We start from the raw sequence: 19,796 nt of genomic DNA, 5'->3' as shown, positions 1-19,796 counted from the left end.
AAAAATTGTGATTTAATGATCAAGTGATTATGTTACATCTATAAATATTTTTATAATTATAATTATAAAAATATATTATATAAAAAGGCGGTTAGCGGTTACGGTTAGTAGACCCAATAACCGCTAAACGCTAGGCGGTTATAGCGGTTAGCGGTTAATGCGGTTAGACGGTTAGGCGGTTAGACGGTTGGCGGTTATAGCGGTTAGCGGGCGGTTTTTAACCGCCCGCCTTTGCACCCCTAGGGTGGCTTGTGGCCACCTCATATGGGTTGGGGGGTGGCAGCCCCACTGCTGGTCACCTTTTTAACTTCTTTTTTTTTTTTTTTTTTTTTTTTTTTAAATAAATTTTAAATTAAATTAATAAAAAATTATTATGCTGACGTGACAAAACTGTGTGTTTTGATTGGGATAACGGGCATTACAAAAATCTAACGATAGAAATTTTATTGGCATTTCGGTTAACCTACAGGGTAAAAATTCAAAAAAAAATCCTAATAATTTTTTAGTTTTGGCGAGTTGACTCTAAGACTTATAATATATTTATCCAATTTAATTTGAAGTTTTTAATGAAAAAGCACGAGAATAAAATTAAATGTACTATTAAAAAATTACAATAAATATGTGATAGTTTTTTTAATTTTTTTTAATAATGTAGATAAGTTCAATCAGTTTCTTATCAATCATGGCAGCTGACAGCTGTCTTCTACGTTTTTGTCATACCCAAAAATTCGGTGACGCACTCGAAACGTTTTGGATGAAGATCTCAGCGGCATTCCTCTCCAAATAGCGACACTTTTGTATCCGAGACTCGGCGTTTTTCGTTGACGGCGATTGCACTGATTGGAATCATAGCTTGATTTCACCATCTTGTGCCTAGTAGCACCGCCTCAAATCCAATCAATGAGACACCTGCCGGAGGAAACCCATCCATACTCCAGATTTCTTCATGCACGATCCCTCCTATACCTAAAGAACATAATTTTTTTTTACCCCAAATATCTGATTGCTTAGATTTTGTCGCCGGAATTTTCATGCCATATTCCACGATCTATTGTTCTCGCCACTCGATTCTCGCTCAGTTTCCTTGACCTTGTGAAAACCTAAATCCTAAATCTCTAAACGCTAAACCCTAAATCTCTTAAAAGATCTTTTTTCATCATCCTAACCTTCAAGTCAGATCTGGGTTCTTTTCCATTGAATGGCTGTTTCAACGGGGCCTGCGCTTGGTAGGTACGAGACCTTCCTCCCTTCTCATTGTGCATTCTTTCTGCTAACTCTATCTGTTTCACGACCGTTTTTATTTTTACCTTTTATCTATATTGTTGTTTATATATATCCAGTTTGAATCTTTTTCCTAAGTTTTGGAATAATGTTGTTGATTTTAGTTTTTTTCCCCCTATTCTGTTGATCTTTGTTGATACACCGTCAAGATCTTTGACTGTTAACGAATTAAATTGGTTTGAGTGCTTGATTTTACATGGGTATCTTGCTCATGCACTTGAATCCTGCTGTACTTTTTTTTTTTTTTTTTTTTTTTTAAAAAAAAAAAAAAAAATTACAAATACTAATATTTACCTAGTATTGATAGAAATAAACGGATATCCCTGTTTCAAATTCCTATTAAAAAAAATCCCGTTATTGTTAATTTAGTGTTGGAGTAATTTGTAGGCCCTTTTAGAATGCTACCTGGAGCCAGCCATAATTTTTTTTTAACCCTATTGGTGATTTTGGGATGCTTGAAATTATGGTCTTAGAGGGATTAAGAAGAGAAAAGGTGTTGCAAATTACCTCATGATTACCATTATGTGTGACATAACAGATAAAGTTGAAATTTAATATGTACTTGTAGCTTATGAGCTCCTCTGGTTGCTTATGAACCAACGTGCACAACCATTGCTTTTCTTTTATGATCTGATGTACTAAATTCGTTGTGGAAGCAAATAATTTGTGCTTTTGGTACCATAAAGAGTTTCTTTAAGCCTTCAAATTTCATCTGGGAATATCTCTGACTCGCATTTTATCATGTAATATATTTTGATACACTAATGTTTTTGTTGCATGTGAATTAGTGAGTACATAATCGTTGCCGCTGCCATGTCTTTCTTACGGTTATGTTAGTATATTGGGTTAGTAACCACCGATGTATTGTTCCCTTTTGACATTTTCTTCTTCTTCACCATTATTCTAGATATCACGTAGTTTTCAAGCAGCTTTCTTAGTGAGGCAAAGACAAAGAAGTATGACGATTTGCATGCACTTTTTCAACTTCTTTCTAGCCTTTGTTGAAAGATCTTATATATGTTTACTTTTTTTATTTTAATCCTAGAGATGGGATCATTTACTTTTAGGTTTAAAATGAACCTTATTGGGAAATGATGAATATTGCAGATTGATTTTCCATAAGGTTTTATTGAGAAACTCACGAATATGGGTCAAGTAATTCCATTTTGCAATTAGTGTGTACTCTTCTTGTTTTATATACCTTTATCAAGCTATAATCTCTAGTTAATTACAAATCACAAGTGCATTGCCTTCTATTGATTATATGAGTTGAGCAAGTAGGGCTGGTATTTGAGTCGACCTTGTTAGAACAGATTATGGAGTTCTATAATTAGTCACAATTGAAGACTATAGTTGAAGTCTAGTTACAGTTAAAGACTATCACCTAGCTGCAATTAAAGTCTAGTCACAGTTAAAAATTATCACTAGCTAGAGTAGAGGGATTTGATTGTGACTGTCAACGATAGTTGATCGGGAACAGCTAGAGGCGGCGCGACGCATGAGGGCGCGCCAATGCACAGATTGGGCTGATTTTGATGGGGATGTGTAGATCGGCAGCCTTCGATCTAAGATCTGGTGGTTTTTCTTTGAACCGACTGATGTTGGCGGCGCGTGGTGGTCGGTGGTGGCACGTGACAAAAACTTCAGGGGGTGTGTGTGGCACTTCGAGCCTTTTATGACGTTGTTCCGAAGAGATCTGAGACGATCGACTGTAGTACATTGGCGCGAGCTTCGATACGATTGGCTCACTGATGTAATACTCATTGTTGAGCTAAATGACCCAAAAGAAATAGAAAATACAAATTCGAAGAAAATAAAATTTTGAAATCTACAGGATCGAAACTTGTGTTAGCCTATAGCTCTGATACCATATAGAAACTAATAATGCGTTGAACAAATAAATATAAAGTGGAAATAATAATAATAATGACATAGATTTACGTGGTTCGGTTTCAATATATGACCTACATCCATGGGATAAAGTCCTAAGGTTACATTAAACTCTTATTTCTCCAAGCGATATTTACAATATAACATGCTCTTATTTATAGGAGAATCATGTCGGATACAAATAGACTTTTACTCTAGCTAGTGATAGTTTTCAACTGTGACTATACTTCAACTGCAGCTAGGTGAAAGTCTTTAACTATGAATAGACTTCAACTATAGTCTTTAACTGTGACATAATTCTAGAAACTCCATAATATGCTCTAACATACCTGACGACAGAGGGAAAAACACTAATCACATATGCGCTTATCACCCCAAAAAGACTGGTTAATTGGGAGTGATAACATAGATGTGACTAACGCTTTTCCCTAAGTCGTTACAAATGGTATTAGAGCCATCTAGTAACGCCATGTGGTACTATCAATATTGCATGGCGTAGCCCTAACGAGGACGTTAGGGGATAAAGCGAGGGTCTATAACACCCTAGTCCCATATTGGGAAGTTGAGTTTCCCACATAGAGAGTGAACGGTTTATAAGTGATTCTGAGAAAGCTCCAAATTGACTAGTCATTTTGCGGTGATAGCGCAGATGTGGCTAGCGCTTTTCTTTGGGCTGTTACATTTTAACTAAAGAAAATTAGTACAATATACCCCCGCCATTAGGTGCCTAATGACCGTCTGCCTATGGCAGGCGACAACCTCCAACGGTGGTGGTAATAGCCATTGCCCCTTCCTTTGGTTGCTCTCCTGTTTACGTCCATTTCTTTTATCTCACATCGTCACAGGACAACCCATATGCAGCTCACTACACTGCTCAATCTCTCTCACATTGCCCCACACAATGAGTGGTGGCCACTGGCAACAGCTGGCAGCCCCCACAAACATCCCCTTTCAATGATTGAAGCCCACACAGATCCACTCTCTCCAACATCCAACCGGGAAAAAAACAACGCCCTAAGGTTGGCGACCATGTGGAACGGCTACTCTGACATGCTTCGTGGTCGGAGACCGCCCAGTGGTGGTTGTGCCACCAAAGCCAGCTTTGAAGACCCACCAACAACCGCCCTTCGATTCACGCTCACCTCGTCGACACACAAGCGTCGCCACCCACAGTGTTGAGAGATCTCTCTTTCTCTGTATATATGTTTTCTTCTTCTTTTTCTTTTCTTTCTTTCTTTCTTTTTTTTTTTTTTTTTTGGTTCCTTTTCGTTTTTGTGACAAAACACTCACAAGCCTTGAAGATTTTGAGTTTCAATTGATGTTTGAAGCAACAACTAGGATTATGATTAATTTTGGTGATGGTTGAAAAAGTGTTTTGAGGGATTTTGAGGATTTTCGCATGAATGACATGTGGACTGTGCATTGGGAGATATATATTTTTTTTAAAAAATCAATGGCTCAAATTAATTTGAAGATCGGACGACTGGGAGTAATGCAGGTGGAAAGTTACCTTGGTTTTAACATCTGCAATTGCTGCTATTGGATTAAAAACAACTCTTTTTCCCAACCGTTGGATAGAATAGAGAATCGATTGGATTGAGTATAGAAAAAAAACCGTAGCTAAAATAAAAAATTGCACTTTTTGATTAGCTATTTTACCTGGAGATGCTTTTAGTTAATATGTTACTAGTTAATATTTTAGTACTATTAGTTAATATTAACTAGTACTAACATATACAATTTTATTGTGGTTTGTCTTGTTATCAAATACCATCCAAATTTCAACGATGAGAAAACACAGAGGAGCCATTATTCCCTCCTCCCTTTTCCTATCCCTGTCTCTCTTCTCTCTGGTAGCAGTGTTCGGTGTCTTCTTTGTAGTCTCTTATGGACTTCGTTTTTGGCGGTTTTGTTTTAGATCTAGTGTTTCAAACTCAAATTTACTCGTCTTTACTAGCCAAGGCGTGTCTTCTCAGGGATGTTTACGATGTCGTGCTCCTCTGCTGCTTGTATTGAGGATTTTGTGTTTTTTATTTTTGACTTTTTGTTATTTTTGTCATGGTCTTTGGGTTGAGTTGTTTTCCTTACTTTTTAGGCTGAGAAGGAGTAAATCGGTATGGGAGATTCTCTCATGGTTGGAAAATAAAGTTTGGGAATTTGGGCTATCTATGTCTTAGATTTAGTATGTCCGGAGTATATCTGTTTTATAACTGTAATTGTACATGGATTAGTGGAAGCTGAAGTCATAGATAGTATTTGATTGTAAGAATTTTTTGATTGTATCTATGATTTTGTAACCTTATAATTTTTGGCTATGATTTATCAGAAAAAAACTAGTACTTACATATTAACTAACAAGTGTATCATATTAACTAGTAACATACAACATGCTACTAGTTTAGTATTGGCTATGTTACTAGTTATTAGTTAATATGTTACTAGTTAATAATTATAGGGAAAATATATTATAAGTCTCTAAGTCAACGCGCCAAAATTAAAAACTCCCTAGGTCTTTTTTTTTTTTTTTTCGACAATTTACTCCCTAGGTCAATCGAAACTACAATAAACTCCCTACTGTCAATTTTGTTAACTGCTGTTATTTTTATTTAAACGAACCATTTCATTTAAATCCACTTCAGTCAATTTTTTGTATCCTACGTGTCCACATTGGACACATAGGTTCAAAACTCACCGTTTTGAACCATCCAAAACGGTGAGTTTTGGCTTAAACTTGAGGGTTAATTTTTTTGAAATCCCCAATTCCAAAGAACATGATCTAGATCATGAAACCACCAAGCCACCTCAAGCGCAGAACCCACCAGCGACAACCCACCGGTGCAACCACTCAGTTTGGCGTTAGTTCTCCGGCTAGGGTTCCGTGAAATCTGAAAATTTTGCTTCAAAAAATTTTGGTTTGACGAAGGTATTTTCTAGAATTTGTTTGTGGGTTTTGTTGATTGAAAGAAATGGAAGCCTTTTATAGTAGTTTTACAATCTCTGGTCTAGTAACTCACTATGTAGATTAGTAACACCATCAGAAACCATGAACAACAAAAAGATTCCTAAAACTACTATAAAAAGCTTCCATTTCTTTCAATCAACAAATTCCAGAAAATACCTTCGTCGAACCAAAATTTTTTGAATCAAAATTTTTAGATTTCGCGGAACCCTAGCCAGAGAACTAACACTGGACTGAGTGGTTGTGCCGATGGGTACAGTCGCCGGTGGGTTCTGCGTCGGTGGGTTCTGTGCTTGAGGTGGCTTGGTGGTTTCACGATCTAGATCGTGTTATTAAATTGGGGGTTTCAAAAAAATAAACCCTCAAGTTTAAGCCAAAACTCACCGTTTTGGATAGTCCAAAACGATGAGTTTTGATCCTACGTGTCCAATGTTGACACGTAGGATACAAAAAATCGACTGAAGTGAACTTAAGCGAAACGGTTCGTTTAAATAAAAATAACGGCAGTTAACAAAAATTGACGATAGGAAGTTTATTGTAGTTTCAATTAACATAGGGAGTAAATTGTCGAAAAAAAAAGTCTAGGGAGTTTTTAATTTTGGCGCGTTGACTTAGGGACTTATAATATATTTTCCCATAATTATAATATGTTAAGAGTTCTACGTTACTCGTTAATAACTTACAATTCTAACATATTATAATTTTTAACTATATATTGACTAATAACTAGTAACATATTAACTAATAAGTGTAACATATCAACCAGTTATGTTACACTTATATGTTAGTACTAGTTAATAATTATAATATGTTAAACTTCGATGTTACTAGTTAATATGTTACTAGTTATGAGTTAATATGTTTTTTTTTTTAATGGAAATCTTGTCAGATTTTATTGATAAAAAATCAAGAGCATAAAGCTCTTACATCATAGAGCGTAAATCTATGATAAATTATAGCAAAAAACTATAAGGTTACAAAATCATAGATGCAATTAGAAAATTCTTACAATCAAGTACTATCTATAACTTCAGTTTCCGCTAACCCATGTACAATTACAGTTATGAAACAGATTTGTTCCAGGCAGACTACATTCAAGATATGGGTAACCCAAATTTTCAAACTTTATTTTTCGGCCATGAGAGAATCTCCCACACCGATCTATTCCTTCTAGGCCTAAAAGGTCAGAAAAACAATTTACGTTCTCGACCCAAAGACTAGGACAAAAACTAAAAAAAAAAAATCCTTATTACAAGCAGTAGTGGAGGAGCACGTCATTGTAGACATCCTCGAGAAGACACGCTTTGGCTAGGGAAGACGAGTAGATATGAGTTTGAAAAACTAGATCTAGATCTAAAATGAAACCAATAGAAACAGAGTCTATAAGAGATTACAGAGAACACACTGAACATTGCTACTAGAGGAACATGGACAAGGAATGGTAGGAGGGAAGAACGGCTCTATGTTTTCTTGTTGTTGGTTGTTCCTTATTAAGTAATAATGTAAAAAAAAATGGAATTTATTTTATAAGTTAATATGTTAACATATAAGTCTAATATATTATAATTATTAACCAGCGACATAGTAACTAGTATAAACATATTGACCAATAACAAGTATATTAATTAATAAGTATAATATATAACTATTAACTAGTACTACTTACTCACATTATACATATGCTATATTGTCTACCCTCTAGCTATATATAATAACATATTTTTATCTAAAGACTATAGTTGTATACTATATTATATAATATCCCTTACATAATTATATATTTATACTATAGTTATATATAATATATTAGTGTTAGTTACTCTCATAGTCGCTTATACTATAGTCTATAGTTATAACTTATTAGTTAATATATAAGTGCTAGTTAATAATTACAATATGTTGACTTGTATGTGACTAGATATTATGTTATTAGTTAATTTAACATAGGGTATTTTTGAGATAAATCCCTGAGTCAACGCGTCAAAACAGATTACACCTTAAATATTTTATTTTTTCAGTTTTAACCGCCTAATTTTATTGGAAAGGTGCAATAGAACATTTTGCTGGTTTTTTGTTCGAAACTGTGTCGTTCGATAGTGCCAAGTCAACATTTTTGCCACATCACATTAAAAAATATTATTTTAATATGATGTGGCAAAAATGTTGACGTGTTACTAATGGACGACACAATTTCGAACAAAAAACCAACGGAAAGATCTATTTCACATTTTCTAAGAACTTATGCAATTAAAACTGAAAAAGAAAAACATTTGAAGTGTAATATGTTTTAGCGAGTTAAGTAACATGTTAACTAGTAACATACAAGTCTAATATATTACAATTATTAACTTTTTTTTTTTTAATAAGTAATTGAGATATTATTAAAAGCGTAAGGCGCCCCTACGTACATAAAAAGTATACTTGAGAAAATATCTAGCTAGAGGAAAAAGAAGAAAATTGTGATAACTAATCACCAAAGGAAAAACGAAAGCAGTTGTCTAGACATATTGAGTATAAAAAATAAATTTTTAACCTCCTCGAAAGTTCTTTCACGGTTCTTAAAACTTTTGTCGTTTCTTTTCATTCATAGACACCATAACAAACACGAAGGTACCATCTTCCACACAGGCTACACAGCAGTACCCTGAGCTCTACCAGTAGTTTACCAACACGCATATAAGTCGACTACTCATATAGGCATAACCCAAGACAACCCGAATCGATTGAAGAAAACATCTCATAAGGCCTTGACAACCTCACAATGGAGAAGAAGATGGTTCACAGATTCCTTATTCTTTTTACACATAAAACACCTATAAATCATGATAACAAGATGTTTCCTCATATTGTACATGGTAAGGATCTTACCTCGGGTCAATGACCAAGCAAAAAAGGCCATACTCAAAGGAATATTAGTCTGCCAAACACTCTTCCAAGAGAAATGAGAGCCATCATTGCGAACTAAGACATTGTAAAAAGACCTGACAGTGAACAAACCTCTGTTGGAGGGAACCTACCAAAGCATGTCTTCACCTTCCTGTCTCACCCTAACTGAATACAACACCTTGAAGAACGAGGCAAAGTCATCCACCTTCTAGTCATAAGCCACTTTAGCAAATGTTACATTCTATTGATTGGAGCCACCTAAAATCTTCATGTGAGCCGCAACAGAAGCATCTTTTGTACAAGTAATGCCACAACTCTCCACCAAACCTCTCTCTCATGCCCATAGCACTATAACCATTTCTCTAAGAGGGCACGATTGAACATCAACCATTTCTTTAACTATTAACGAGTAAAATATTAGCGAATAATTAGTAACATTTATGTCTAAGATATTGTAATTATTAACTAGTACTAACATATTAACTAATAAGTTATAACTATAGACTATTGTATATGCAACTATCTAAGTAACTAATATTAGTAATATAACTAAAGTATAAGTATATAATATGTAACTATGTAAAGCATATTATATAATATAGTATATAACTATAGTCTATAGATAACAATATGTTATTATGTAAAGCTAGAGAGTAGAGACTATATATGTATAATGTAAGTAGTAAGCGTAGTACACTATATATAACGAATTAACTATTGTATAAGTATAGTATATAACCAGTAGGAAGACGGGCAATAAAGCGGAAAGGAAGCAATTGCACGCAGATCACTTAATAATACACACACTTATATTTGTAAAGCCTATTTATATTAATGTACGTATATATTTATATGTGTGTGTCTATATATATATACACACACACAAGTGAGCTAATGATTTGAGCCAAATGAGTTGAGTCGAGCTTATACGAGCCAGCTCACAAGGGATTTCTTTCCCCTGAACTATGGGCAGTTGGTTTTTTTTTTTTTTTTAGGGATAAGTATGGGCAGTTTTGTTCCCCTTCCCCCTCCCCTTTGGCCGTTTACTTATTAAAAAAAATGGTAAAGTCCTCTTAACCCTCTCAAACTACCACTTCAATGACAATCTCCCCCCCTCCCCCAAACTATCAATTGCGACAATTTATCTCCCAAAGTACCAAAACAATGACAATGTACCTCCAATGTTAGTAAAATGACACAATTACCCTTACTAAAATAAAACAAAAATACTAAAACTTATAAAAAAAAAATAAAATAAAAAATAAAACAAAAATAGGGGTGCCGGACCACCTCTGGATGGTGGCCGAACCACCCCTAGGTAATTGGGGACGATCCGGCCACCCCCTTGGCCCCTTTGGGGGTGGTCGAAACCAACCCCCTTTGGGTTTGGAACTTATAAAAAATAAAACAAAAACAGGGGTGCCGGACCACCCTTAGGTAATTGGGGATGATCCGGCCACCCCCTTGGCCCCTTCGACCACCCCCCTTTGGGTTTGGGCGACCACCTCCAAAGGGGCCAAGGGGGTGGCCGGTCATGAAGGAGGCAATGAAGAAAGCTCAAGCCAAACTTAGAAGCGCAAAAGAACTCATGGATAGGATGAAGGAGGGCTTTCATGGCAGCGCAAAAATGAGTTCAAAGAATCATGTACTGGATAGGGAAGAGAAGGAGAGTAAGATTGTTGATGAGTGTGCCATTTTGAGAGATGATAGTGAGCAAAGCGCTTGTCACAGAGAAGGCAACAGGGAGGAAAGGCAAAAGGTTAGAAAGAAAGCCCAGAAAGTTCCAGATTCAATTGAAGAAGAGAAACTTCTAAGAGTGACTAAAAAATCAGCAGAGAAAAAGCTTGGCCAGGAATCCTGGTCATCTCTGTGGTCTGATAAAATTGATGGAGATAGTGAATGGAAAGAAGCATCACAATTTTTTGAATTGGTGAGAACAGAATAGTCTGGTACGGCTCTACAACAGACGAACAATGTTCATATTTCAATGCATAATACACAAATGCATGAGCGAGGATGGAAGGAGACATGGCCAAGGGGGTGGCCGGCCACCCTCAAACCTTTTTAATATTTTAGTAGTTTTTTTTTTTTTTTTTTTTTTTTTTTTTTTAATTTTAAATATATTTAATTTTTTTTTTCAAATTGTAAGGGATATGTTTGTTTTATTGAAAATTTTATAGGGATAATTGTGTCATTTTACTAGCATTGGAGGGTATATTGTCATTGTTTTGGTAGTTTTGAGGGTAAATTGTCGCAATTGATAGTTTGAGGGGGAGATTATCATTGTGGTGGTAGTTTGAGGAGGTTAAGATGACTTTACCATAAAAAAAAAGTATGGGTGGTTTTGTTATCAGGGTTGAGCTGTAACTTTCTGCAATTCCTTCAAATTAAGGTTAGTTTGGTAATTGATTGGAGTCTAGAACTTCCAAGAAGCTTGTAAGTGTCTTTTGGGTTTGCTTTCTTTGAGTTCAAGTTAGTAGTTTATTTGGTTTAATAAAGTTTTTGGTTTACTACTAGAGAGAAAAAAAAAAAAAGGTCTTTGGTTTACTAGTCAAATTACAAATCCTAATTTTTGTACGTTAAGAGCCAAAAGTTCATTTAAATGAGAATAACTTTTATAAGGACTTGTTACAAACTAAGTTTTTTGTGTCCTCCTATAAGATAATGACATCAGACCAAAACTGAAAAAGACAAAAACAAATGATTACTTGTTATTCTCCTACACTCCAATTCTCCAAGCCAGAAAATGGAATGGAATCCAGTGACAAATTTTCTTCTCCATTAGGATCTTTTTGCAATAATGGATCTGAAGTTCTATGGAATAATGGAAGTCACCAAGAAGACTCTTTGTCTGGACTAGTTTGTTCTTTCTGGCATGAGCTTAAAAATTGTGAACAATTTGAAGCTGAAGCTGTTGGTGGCTTTCGATTTTGGAATTAGGGGTTTTGTCTTTAATGGGGATTAGCATTTTGTTGATGGGTTGAAGATGATAGGGGAAAATGTGTTTTCGAGTTTATTATGTTTGGTGTACCAAGTTGATGTGTCATTCTTTTATTGGAGGGCACAAATGACCTAATTTGTGCCAAGTTTTTATGGAAGTTATTCTCTATTTAAATATATGCTTCAATGGAATATGAGTGATGGGGCATATTATGTTCCTTTTTCTCTCTTTTTTGCTGTCCTTCTTTGATGCACTATTATTGTTCATGTCACTGTTCGTACAGCCCTGGACAGCAGCATGGTTTTGTAGTATTTTTTCTCTTTGCAATCCCAAGTCAATCCTTACCCTTTCCCTATCAAAACCTTAAAAGCCTATGTATTTTCCTAACTATTAATAGTCACTAGTAAGAGCATTCACAGTAGATTCTTTCTCATTTTTCCTAAATTTAGGAAACAAAACTACTTTTTTGCTTCCCTATTCAAATACACTTCACAACAGCTTTCCTTTATATTTTCCTATAATATTAAAATATTATTATTTTTACTTTTTTTTTTATTTTATTATATTCATTTATTTTGCATAGTAAGGTGTGAGAGGAGAGAAAATGTCATTTTATGATTATAATAAACCATGTGGTTGAACCCAATATTGGGTTCAACTGTATTAGGTTCAACTGTAGCAATCTTAATGTATAAGGAAGATATGAGGAAGTTGTTGTAGATGAGTTTTAGTGATTTTTTTTTAGATTTTCCCTATATGTATGAAAGAGAAGGAAAGCAGCTTTAGGGTAGCTGTTGGGAATGCTCAAATCCTTTGAAACGAGTCTATTAACCCTAATATTGTCTGTCCCTAAAATCCCAGCATGCCCTTTCCTAAACTATCAATGCCTTCAAACCACTAAAATTCAATTGTTTCAACCCCTCATTTGATCTTCAACCCAATTTCCATAACAGACACACCTAGAAAAGTTTTCCTAATCTGTCCTATGTCACCGAGTCATGTTGGGATCTGCGATGGATGTTCTTAACATGAATTTAGGGTTTCTTTAAATGTGTTTGTTATGGAACTTTTAATGGTCGGCAAAAATGTTCCTACTTCCCTTCCCAAGGCAACTATAACCATACCCTGTTTCTCTTTTCTTGGCAGTATAATTTCTGATGCTGTTCAGTTGACGTTTGCCTGCTTTTTGAATGCTTTGTCTCCTATTTCATCTTCCAATCTCACTTTCTTCCCCTTGTTTTGATAACTCTCTCATGCATAATTCAGTTTAGAAATCGAATTCTCATCTTTCTATAGTTCTTTTGCAGTGGAAGTGGATGAGATCATAACCTACCATTTGTTGAGGAAGTTTAGGGGTGAAGTGCTCTGCCTTGGAATGGTGGTGCCCAGGAGTCTATTTTTTATGATGAAAAGGCTCCTAGCTAGGAAAACCAGGGCTGATTTGGAGAACCTTTACGTTTGTACAAAGCTAAAGAAACCGAGAAAAAATCAATTGGCAAGGACAGGAGTTTGTGGCACCTGGCATGAAAAATGAAAATACTTGTGACAAAGTCTATGATATTATTAAGAGCGAGAATGTTATTGGGTTCAAGAATTCTTTTCTTCCACGGTAAAGGAGGGATCGTGTATGAAGAAATCTAGCTGGATTATGTACGAGTTCTGTCTTGGCGGTGTTTCATTGATTGGGTAGCAAGAAAAGTGCAACAACTTGCTTCTACGTGCTATTCAAAAGAAATTATCAGATACAGGATGAGTAAGATTTTTAGAAAATCAGTCTTTATTGCTATAGGATTTGAGGCTCCATCTGGCATTTTCTTCTTTGTAATGATATTCTCCTACAATTTGAAATTCAAAGCTCGAATTTTTATTTGTCAAAATTACAAATTTTGGCTCCTTTTTTGTCAAAAGTTGAAAACTCAAACAATTTGACTTTTTATGCTCATTATACCCACAATCAGCAAGTTAAAATTTCGAAATTGTTCGCAACTTCAGCACCCACCCCTAGCCCAAAACGATGCCGTTTTGGGTTAGACAAAATTATATATATATGAGCAGGAAATTAAAATTTCATTAGAGCAAGAAAAGAGAGGCCTTGAATTTGCATACATGAGTAAATACATGAGTAAATGAACATCATGGAAGGGGTTGAGAGAAACCTGTTGAAGCCTTGAAGGTGGGAGAAGGATCAAGAGGAGATGAAGATTGATGAGGATGAGAAAGGTGAGCTGATCATCAATTCTTGTGGACATTATTGCATTGTGAACAATGAACGAACGACTGTCGCATAGGAATTGTAGAAGAGGAAGAATATTGGAAAAAAGGTAGGGGTCAAAGGTTTCAGAAGATGAAGGCTATGAGTTAGAGACAACAAAGGCTGCTTGTGGTGATGAGAGGTTGATGGTATCGGAGAGGCCAAGGGTTTGAACTGCTTGGAAAAAAGCGCAGTTTAACCCTTAAAATTATGTGTTTTAAAAAAAACGTCTTTACATACTATTTGAAAACATAAATTTGAGTTTTTAAATTGTAATTTTTTAAAAATGCAATTCCAAATAATATTTTTATGATTTAATTTAAAATCACACATTTTGACTATAAAATTGTAATGCGAAACGCACCATAAATTGTATTCACTTACTCTTGGGTTCAGTTTTAAACCAGTGCCTATTGTATGAGAAATGTATTTTCTCCAATTGAATTCTGGAGAGGAATCGGTCCCTTTATTTAGAAGGGCAGAATTATCATTTTATAATTTTTTTGACAATTCTGTCTTTCATTTAGAAAGGAACGGCTCCTCTCTAGTTGAATTCAACTGAAGAGGATCCTTCTCCAATTATATGATGTTGGCGTTTTAAGCCCTTTTGTTTTTGGTCCCATAACTATGTACGACCTAGCAAAAGGAAGAATTAGGTGTTACGCATTCTATTGTAGAATAAGTATATTTTACATTTTCGTCCTAGAATAGGTTTTCGAACCAAACCAATGGACTTCTTCATAACTCGATGGCCCTGAGCCCACCACCAATCACTTGCGCAAAAATTGTGATGAAAGCCATCCATCCCAATTGCATTCTTGTCTAATTACGAAAAAAGCTCATACTCTTGAGTTCAATTCTCACCAAAATGGCAGCAAAGCAACAAGTTAGAACTTAGAAGGCACAAATACTGTGACATCCATCCACAACATCATATTATTATTATATTAACACACAATAACTAAACTAGGCACAAAAATATGGCCAGATAATTACATTTCTAAAGGGTTTCTATTTTTACACTTTCTTCCTCCATAAACTTTTTTTTTTTTTGTTGTTTCTCTCTTTCTCGTAGCTTTGTAAATCATATGTGATTTTTCGCATTACTATTTTTTTTTTTTACATGTCTGCATAAGATAAAGGAAAGGTAATTCGAACTAGTGACCTTCGCTTCATTAAATATGGTCCCAACTAATTAAAGTACCTCTCGAATAGAAATAAAGCAGGAAACTGAAAAATAATTGGCGGATGCTCAAGAGTCATGAGCCACTCATGACCCTCTAAAACGTGGCATCTACACAACAGAAAAAAAAAAAAAAAAATTCAAAATTCAAAAATTAAAACTCGCTCCCCATTGGTCTATTTCAAAATACACGGATCGTGGCAGGAACTCCCCCTCGCCCCTCACAGCCGTCGATAAGGCCCCAATCCAACGGCCACCACGCCTCACTCCCCAATACTCACGAGCCATGCCCACATGGTTCGCACTTTGGCACCCGTCTATATAATTACAAGAGCGATCCCACTCATCCCACTCCATCATCTTCCCCCAAATTTCTCGTTTTGCCCTAAAACAAATCATTCATTCATCAATTTCGGTTATTTTTGTGGTCCAGCTGCGAGGGCAGTGTCTAGCGGTGTGGGATTGTTAGTGTTTCGATGGAGAAGAAGGGTGCCGGAGGAAGAAGAGGTGGTGGGGGGCCGAAGAAGAAGCCAGTTTCCCGGTCCGTAAAGGCCGGTTTGCAGTTTCCCGTCGGGAGGATAGGCCGGTACCTGAAGAAAGGGAGGTACGCGAAGCGTGTTGGGACTGGTGCTCCGGTTTACTTGGCCGCCGTGCTCGAGTACCTAGCTGCTGAAGTAATACTACTACTCTCTCTCTGTCTTTCTGTTTTTCTCAGATCTGTGATTTTGCTTAATTAGATGTTGGTAGTTTTTCTCTGAAAATTCATGGGTCTGTGATATAGTTTGGTAGTTGACGCTTGTGTTAATTACCCTAGATGTATGTTTACTTTCCCGGAAATGTGGGACAGAAAATTTATACATTGCATTAATAGTGGCTGGTTTTTCTCGGACGTGCCCTTTTTTTTCATGTCGTGATTTTTCCGAGAAAACATGTTGAAATTTTTGTAGATTTTACTTTTTTCCATGTGGGTTTGTGAAAATGGTGTTTTTCTTTCCTTTTGATATTTTTTCTGTTCTGTACTGCTTGAATTTCGGCCTATGTTTTTCGTTCTCGATTATGAAGTAATTGTGCATAAATGTGTGTGAAGGTGCTGGAATTGGCTGGAAATGCAGCTCGTGACAACAAGAAGAACAGGATAATTCCAAGGCATGTTCTGTTGGCAGTGAGGAACGATGAAGAGCTTGGGAAGTTGCTTGCAGGCGTTACCATTGCTCATGGCGGTGTCCTTCCAAACATCAACCCTATTCTATTGCCCAAGAAGACAGCAGACAAGGCTGCTAAAGAGCCCAAGTCTCCAGCCAGGGCCACCAAGTCTCCGAAGAAGGCTTAGCTTTCTCTCGCCAATCAAGTTGCTTCTTTTTTATTTGTATGTAATTTGGGTGTAGGATGGATCTTTGTATTTTTTTTTGGTTGTATGTGTAGTGCAAAATTGATGAATTTGAAAGATCTTGTGACTTTTTTGTTAGGATTTTCTCTGAAATTAATGGATGAAACAACTTGTTTCATTACTTAGATTTAGTGATTAATAGCTGAATATCTTTTTTCCTTGTTTGATTTTGTTGCATTGGGTCATTTATCCATTCTTGTTGTTTGTTAGTTTGTATTTTGGGGTGTTTGGTTGTGTGGATGCTTCATCAATAGTGAAGATGTGGTTTGCTTTCTATTTATATATTCTTTCAAATGGTGTGCATATGCCATTTGGACTGCAAGTTAAAGCAAAGAACATCTTTTCCTTTTCTAAAGCGATCCTGCTTCCTCATATTTGATCTCTCATCTTTTTTGGATGATTCTCTCCCTTTTTTTTTTGTTTTTGGCATCCAAACTTTTTTTTTGGACTTTTAGATGTATAATTAAGAGCATCTCCAAACCCCTTTTTTTTTTTTTTTTTTTTTAATTTTAATTTTAAAATTTAGCTATTACTTTTTTAATTTGAACTTTAACAAATTATTTATTTCGTTCTCAATTTTTTTAATTTTTTTTAGTTTTCCATTTTCTTTCCCTCTCTCCCATCCAACTCTTTAGCATATTAGATAAAAGAGAAATATTAGTTATATTTACCTATTATTACTTTTTTTTAAGCTCCAATAGATTAGCTTTGAAAAAGCTAAACTAACTTTTTTGCTATAGTAGTAGCAATTTCTTTCTATTTACTGTAACAAAAATGTTCATGTTTTTTAAATTTTTTTTTTCTCCCTCTTCCTTTTCCTCACTTAGGCATTCTTGGTTTTTTGTTCAAACCCACTCAACAACCCCTCTCATTTTTCATAATAGTATCAAATCCTTCTTTCCGACTTACACCCCAAGACGAAGCCTATGATTTATTGATTTTCATTTGTTTGTTGTATTAACTTTTGATTTTATATGGTTTGCGTGTAAGAGAGTTGTCCATTGTAGAGAAAGTACCTAAGCCATGACTTTGGTCGGTAAGCCTCACCATTATATAACCCCTCAAACTCTTGGCTTCTTCAAATCATCTTAAATCCAAACAAAAGATTTTCTAGCATGAGCACCTGAACCCAATGTCGTAAATGGGGTTTAAATTCACTGCAGGCAGGCTGTATCAAATCCTTCTTTTGTGGTAGTGTTGGTTAAACTCTAAAAATTAAGTTTTTCTTGGATTGTGAAGGGATGAAGCGAGAGAAAGGAGGGGAAGAGATAATTGTAGAGGTTGGCCATGGAGGGTTTGGGTTGAATTGGGGAGAGAGTAGGGGTGGGCAAAAACCCGCCCGAACCGCCCCACCCCACACGGGTTTTGTGTGTATTTTTGCGGGTTCGGGTAGGATTTATCCAACCTGTGCAGGCAGGGGCGGGTTGCGGGAATAGGAGTTTTTTTTTCCCTACAGGTACCCGCCCCGCCCTGATCCAACCCGCATTCGTATAAAAAGGAAAAAACCCTAGGTACTTATCCTAACTCCTCTCTCTATTTTGTTTTGCCGCCTCTCTCCCTTAGTCCCTCTCTTGTTCTCTTGCTCTCTATTCGTTTTTGTTGTTCTCTCTCGTTAGTGGCTCTCTCTTCGTCTCTCGTCTACACCGCCCTCCACCTCTTCAAACGCTGCTGCGTCGCTCCCACCTCCACAGACTACAATCCAGGTTTTTTTTTTTTTTTTTTTTAGACCTCTTTCATGAATAGGATCCAAGAGATATCTTGATAAATTCATTAATCTGATGTTGGGTTGTTTGTTCAAACAAATAAATTTTCGTTTCTATTGTTTATGGGTTCTGATGTTGGGTAGGAGGAAAAGAAATCTGTAGAACAAGAGAGATGAAAATGGAGGAAAAGAACCCAACCCGCACAACCCCCAGACGATTTCCCCGCCCCGCAACACTTGAACCTGCGCGGATATTGCTCATTGTGCTCGGGTGGCGGGTTGGAAATCCCAAAACCCGCAAGGTGTGGGGTGGATGGAAAAAAGTTCAATACCCACCCTGCCCCGCCCTGCCCGGACCTGTGCCCAGCTCTAGGAGAGAGAGATGTGAAAAAAAAAAAGAAGATTAAATAATAATATTTAAAAAAAGCAAAAAATGAAATAAAAAATTTGTTAAAATTTGTATAGAAAAATAAATAAGTAAAATAGCTATCGCTAATGGAGATGCTCTTAGAAGGTCAACTCCAAGTTCAATTCCACCAACAGCACCAACTCATTCCAATGTTGTTTATGGACCATGTTGTTGTATGCCTTTTATGGTTGACCTTTCTGACAGAAGTCTAACTGAATTTAGAACTCGTTAAGCTTTGCATTTTTATCCTACAACAATATCCATTTTTATAATCACATTCTGTATGAGTTTCAAAAAGAGCCAAAATTCAATGATTATATTTTTTTAGTAGAAAAAGCTTAGACCCAATTGAAGTTTTTTTTGGGTAAGAGCATTCCCAGCAGACTCCCTATAAGGGAGTCTGTTCCCTATATATAGGGAATATGTCTAAAAAATCGCAAAAAATGTCCCCAGCAGACTCCCTATATTGTTCCCTAAACAATCAGATGCTACAGTAGAACCCAATGTTTTGGGTTCTACTGTACCGATCCTGATGAATTATTTAATTCTAAAAACACTCTCTCTCCTCTCACGGCTATCTATGCACGCAATCCTTCTTCTTCGTCTTCGACGTCTTGCTTCCTCTTCTTTGTTCAAGCACGCTTTAGCACTACTATTCCATGAGCTAGAAGTTCATGGATGAGTATCAGAAATCGCCGAAGAGTACTCAGGCGGCGGCCACAAACTGGAGGATCTCTAGTCGTGGAGTGCTTGCTTTGGATTGAGGGTTGATCTGCTTGGGATGGCTTTCGATTAGAATCATAATATGGGTTTCTTTGATTTTTGAAGGGAAATTTTGGTTATCATGGTGATTTGGTTTGCTTAGGGTTTTCTGAAATGTTGAGATGGGTCCTTTGATTTACCAGGT

General features: G+C 36.1%; 1 protein-coding gene and 1 long non-coding RNA gene across 2 annotated transcripts; both read left to right on the top strand.

Moving 5' to 3' along the window:
• Nucleotides 1-718: 718 nt before the first annotated feature.
• LOC132163470 (uncharacterized) lies at nucleotides 719-13,758 on the top strand. Its single transcript, XR_009438303.2, has 2 exons — nucleotides 719-1,230; nucleotides 13,265-13,758. It is a non-coding gene; the product is annotated as an uncharacterized LOC132163470 (long non-coding RNA).
• A 1,952-nt stretch (nucleotides 13,759-15,710) lies between these two features.
• Nucleotides 15,711-16,942, top strand: HTA6 (histone H2A 6). Its single transcript, XM_059573764.2, has 2 exons — nucleotides 15,711-16,065; nucleotides 16,479-16,942. The coding sequence occupies exons 1-2, from the start codon at nucleotides 15,868-15,870 to the stop codon at nucleotides 16,719-16,721; spliced, it is 441 nt and encodes a 146-aa protein (XP_059429747.1). The 5' UTR covers nucleotides 15,711-15,867; the 3' UTR covers nucleotides 16,722-16,942.
• The last annotated feature ends 2,854 nt before the right edge of the window (nucleotides 16,943-19,796 follow it).

This window comes from Corylus avellana, chromosome 8 (assembly GCF_965113065.1).
Source record: "Corylus avellana chromosome 8, dhCorAvel1.hap1.2, whole genome shotgun sequence".
NCBI classification, from domain to species: Eukaryota; Viridiplantae; Streptophyta; class Magnoliopsida; order Fagales; family Betulaceae; genus Corylus; species Corylus avellana.
This window is presented reverse-complemented; position numbering and strand designations above follow the sequence as displayed.

Coding starts and splice junctions, on each gene's coding strand:
- HTA6 (XM_059573764.2), top strand. CDS start 15,868: ATGGAGAAGAAGGGTGCCGGAGGAAGAAGAGGTGGTGGGGGGCCGAAG. Junction 16,066..16,478: donor TCGAGTACCTAGCTGCTGAA/GTAATACTACTA, acceptor ATGTGTGTGAAG/GTGCTGGAATTGGCTGGAAA.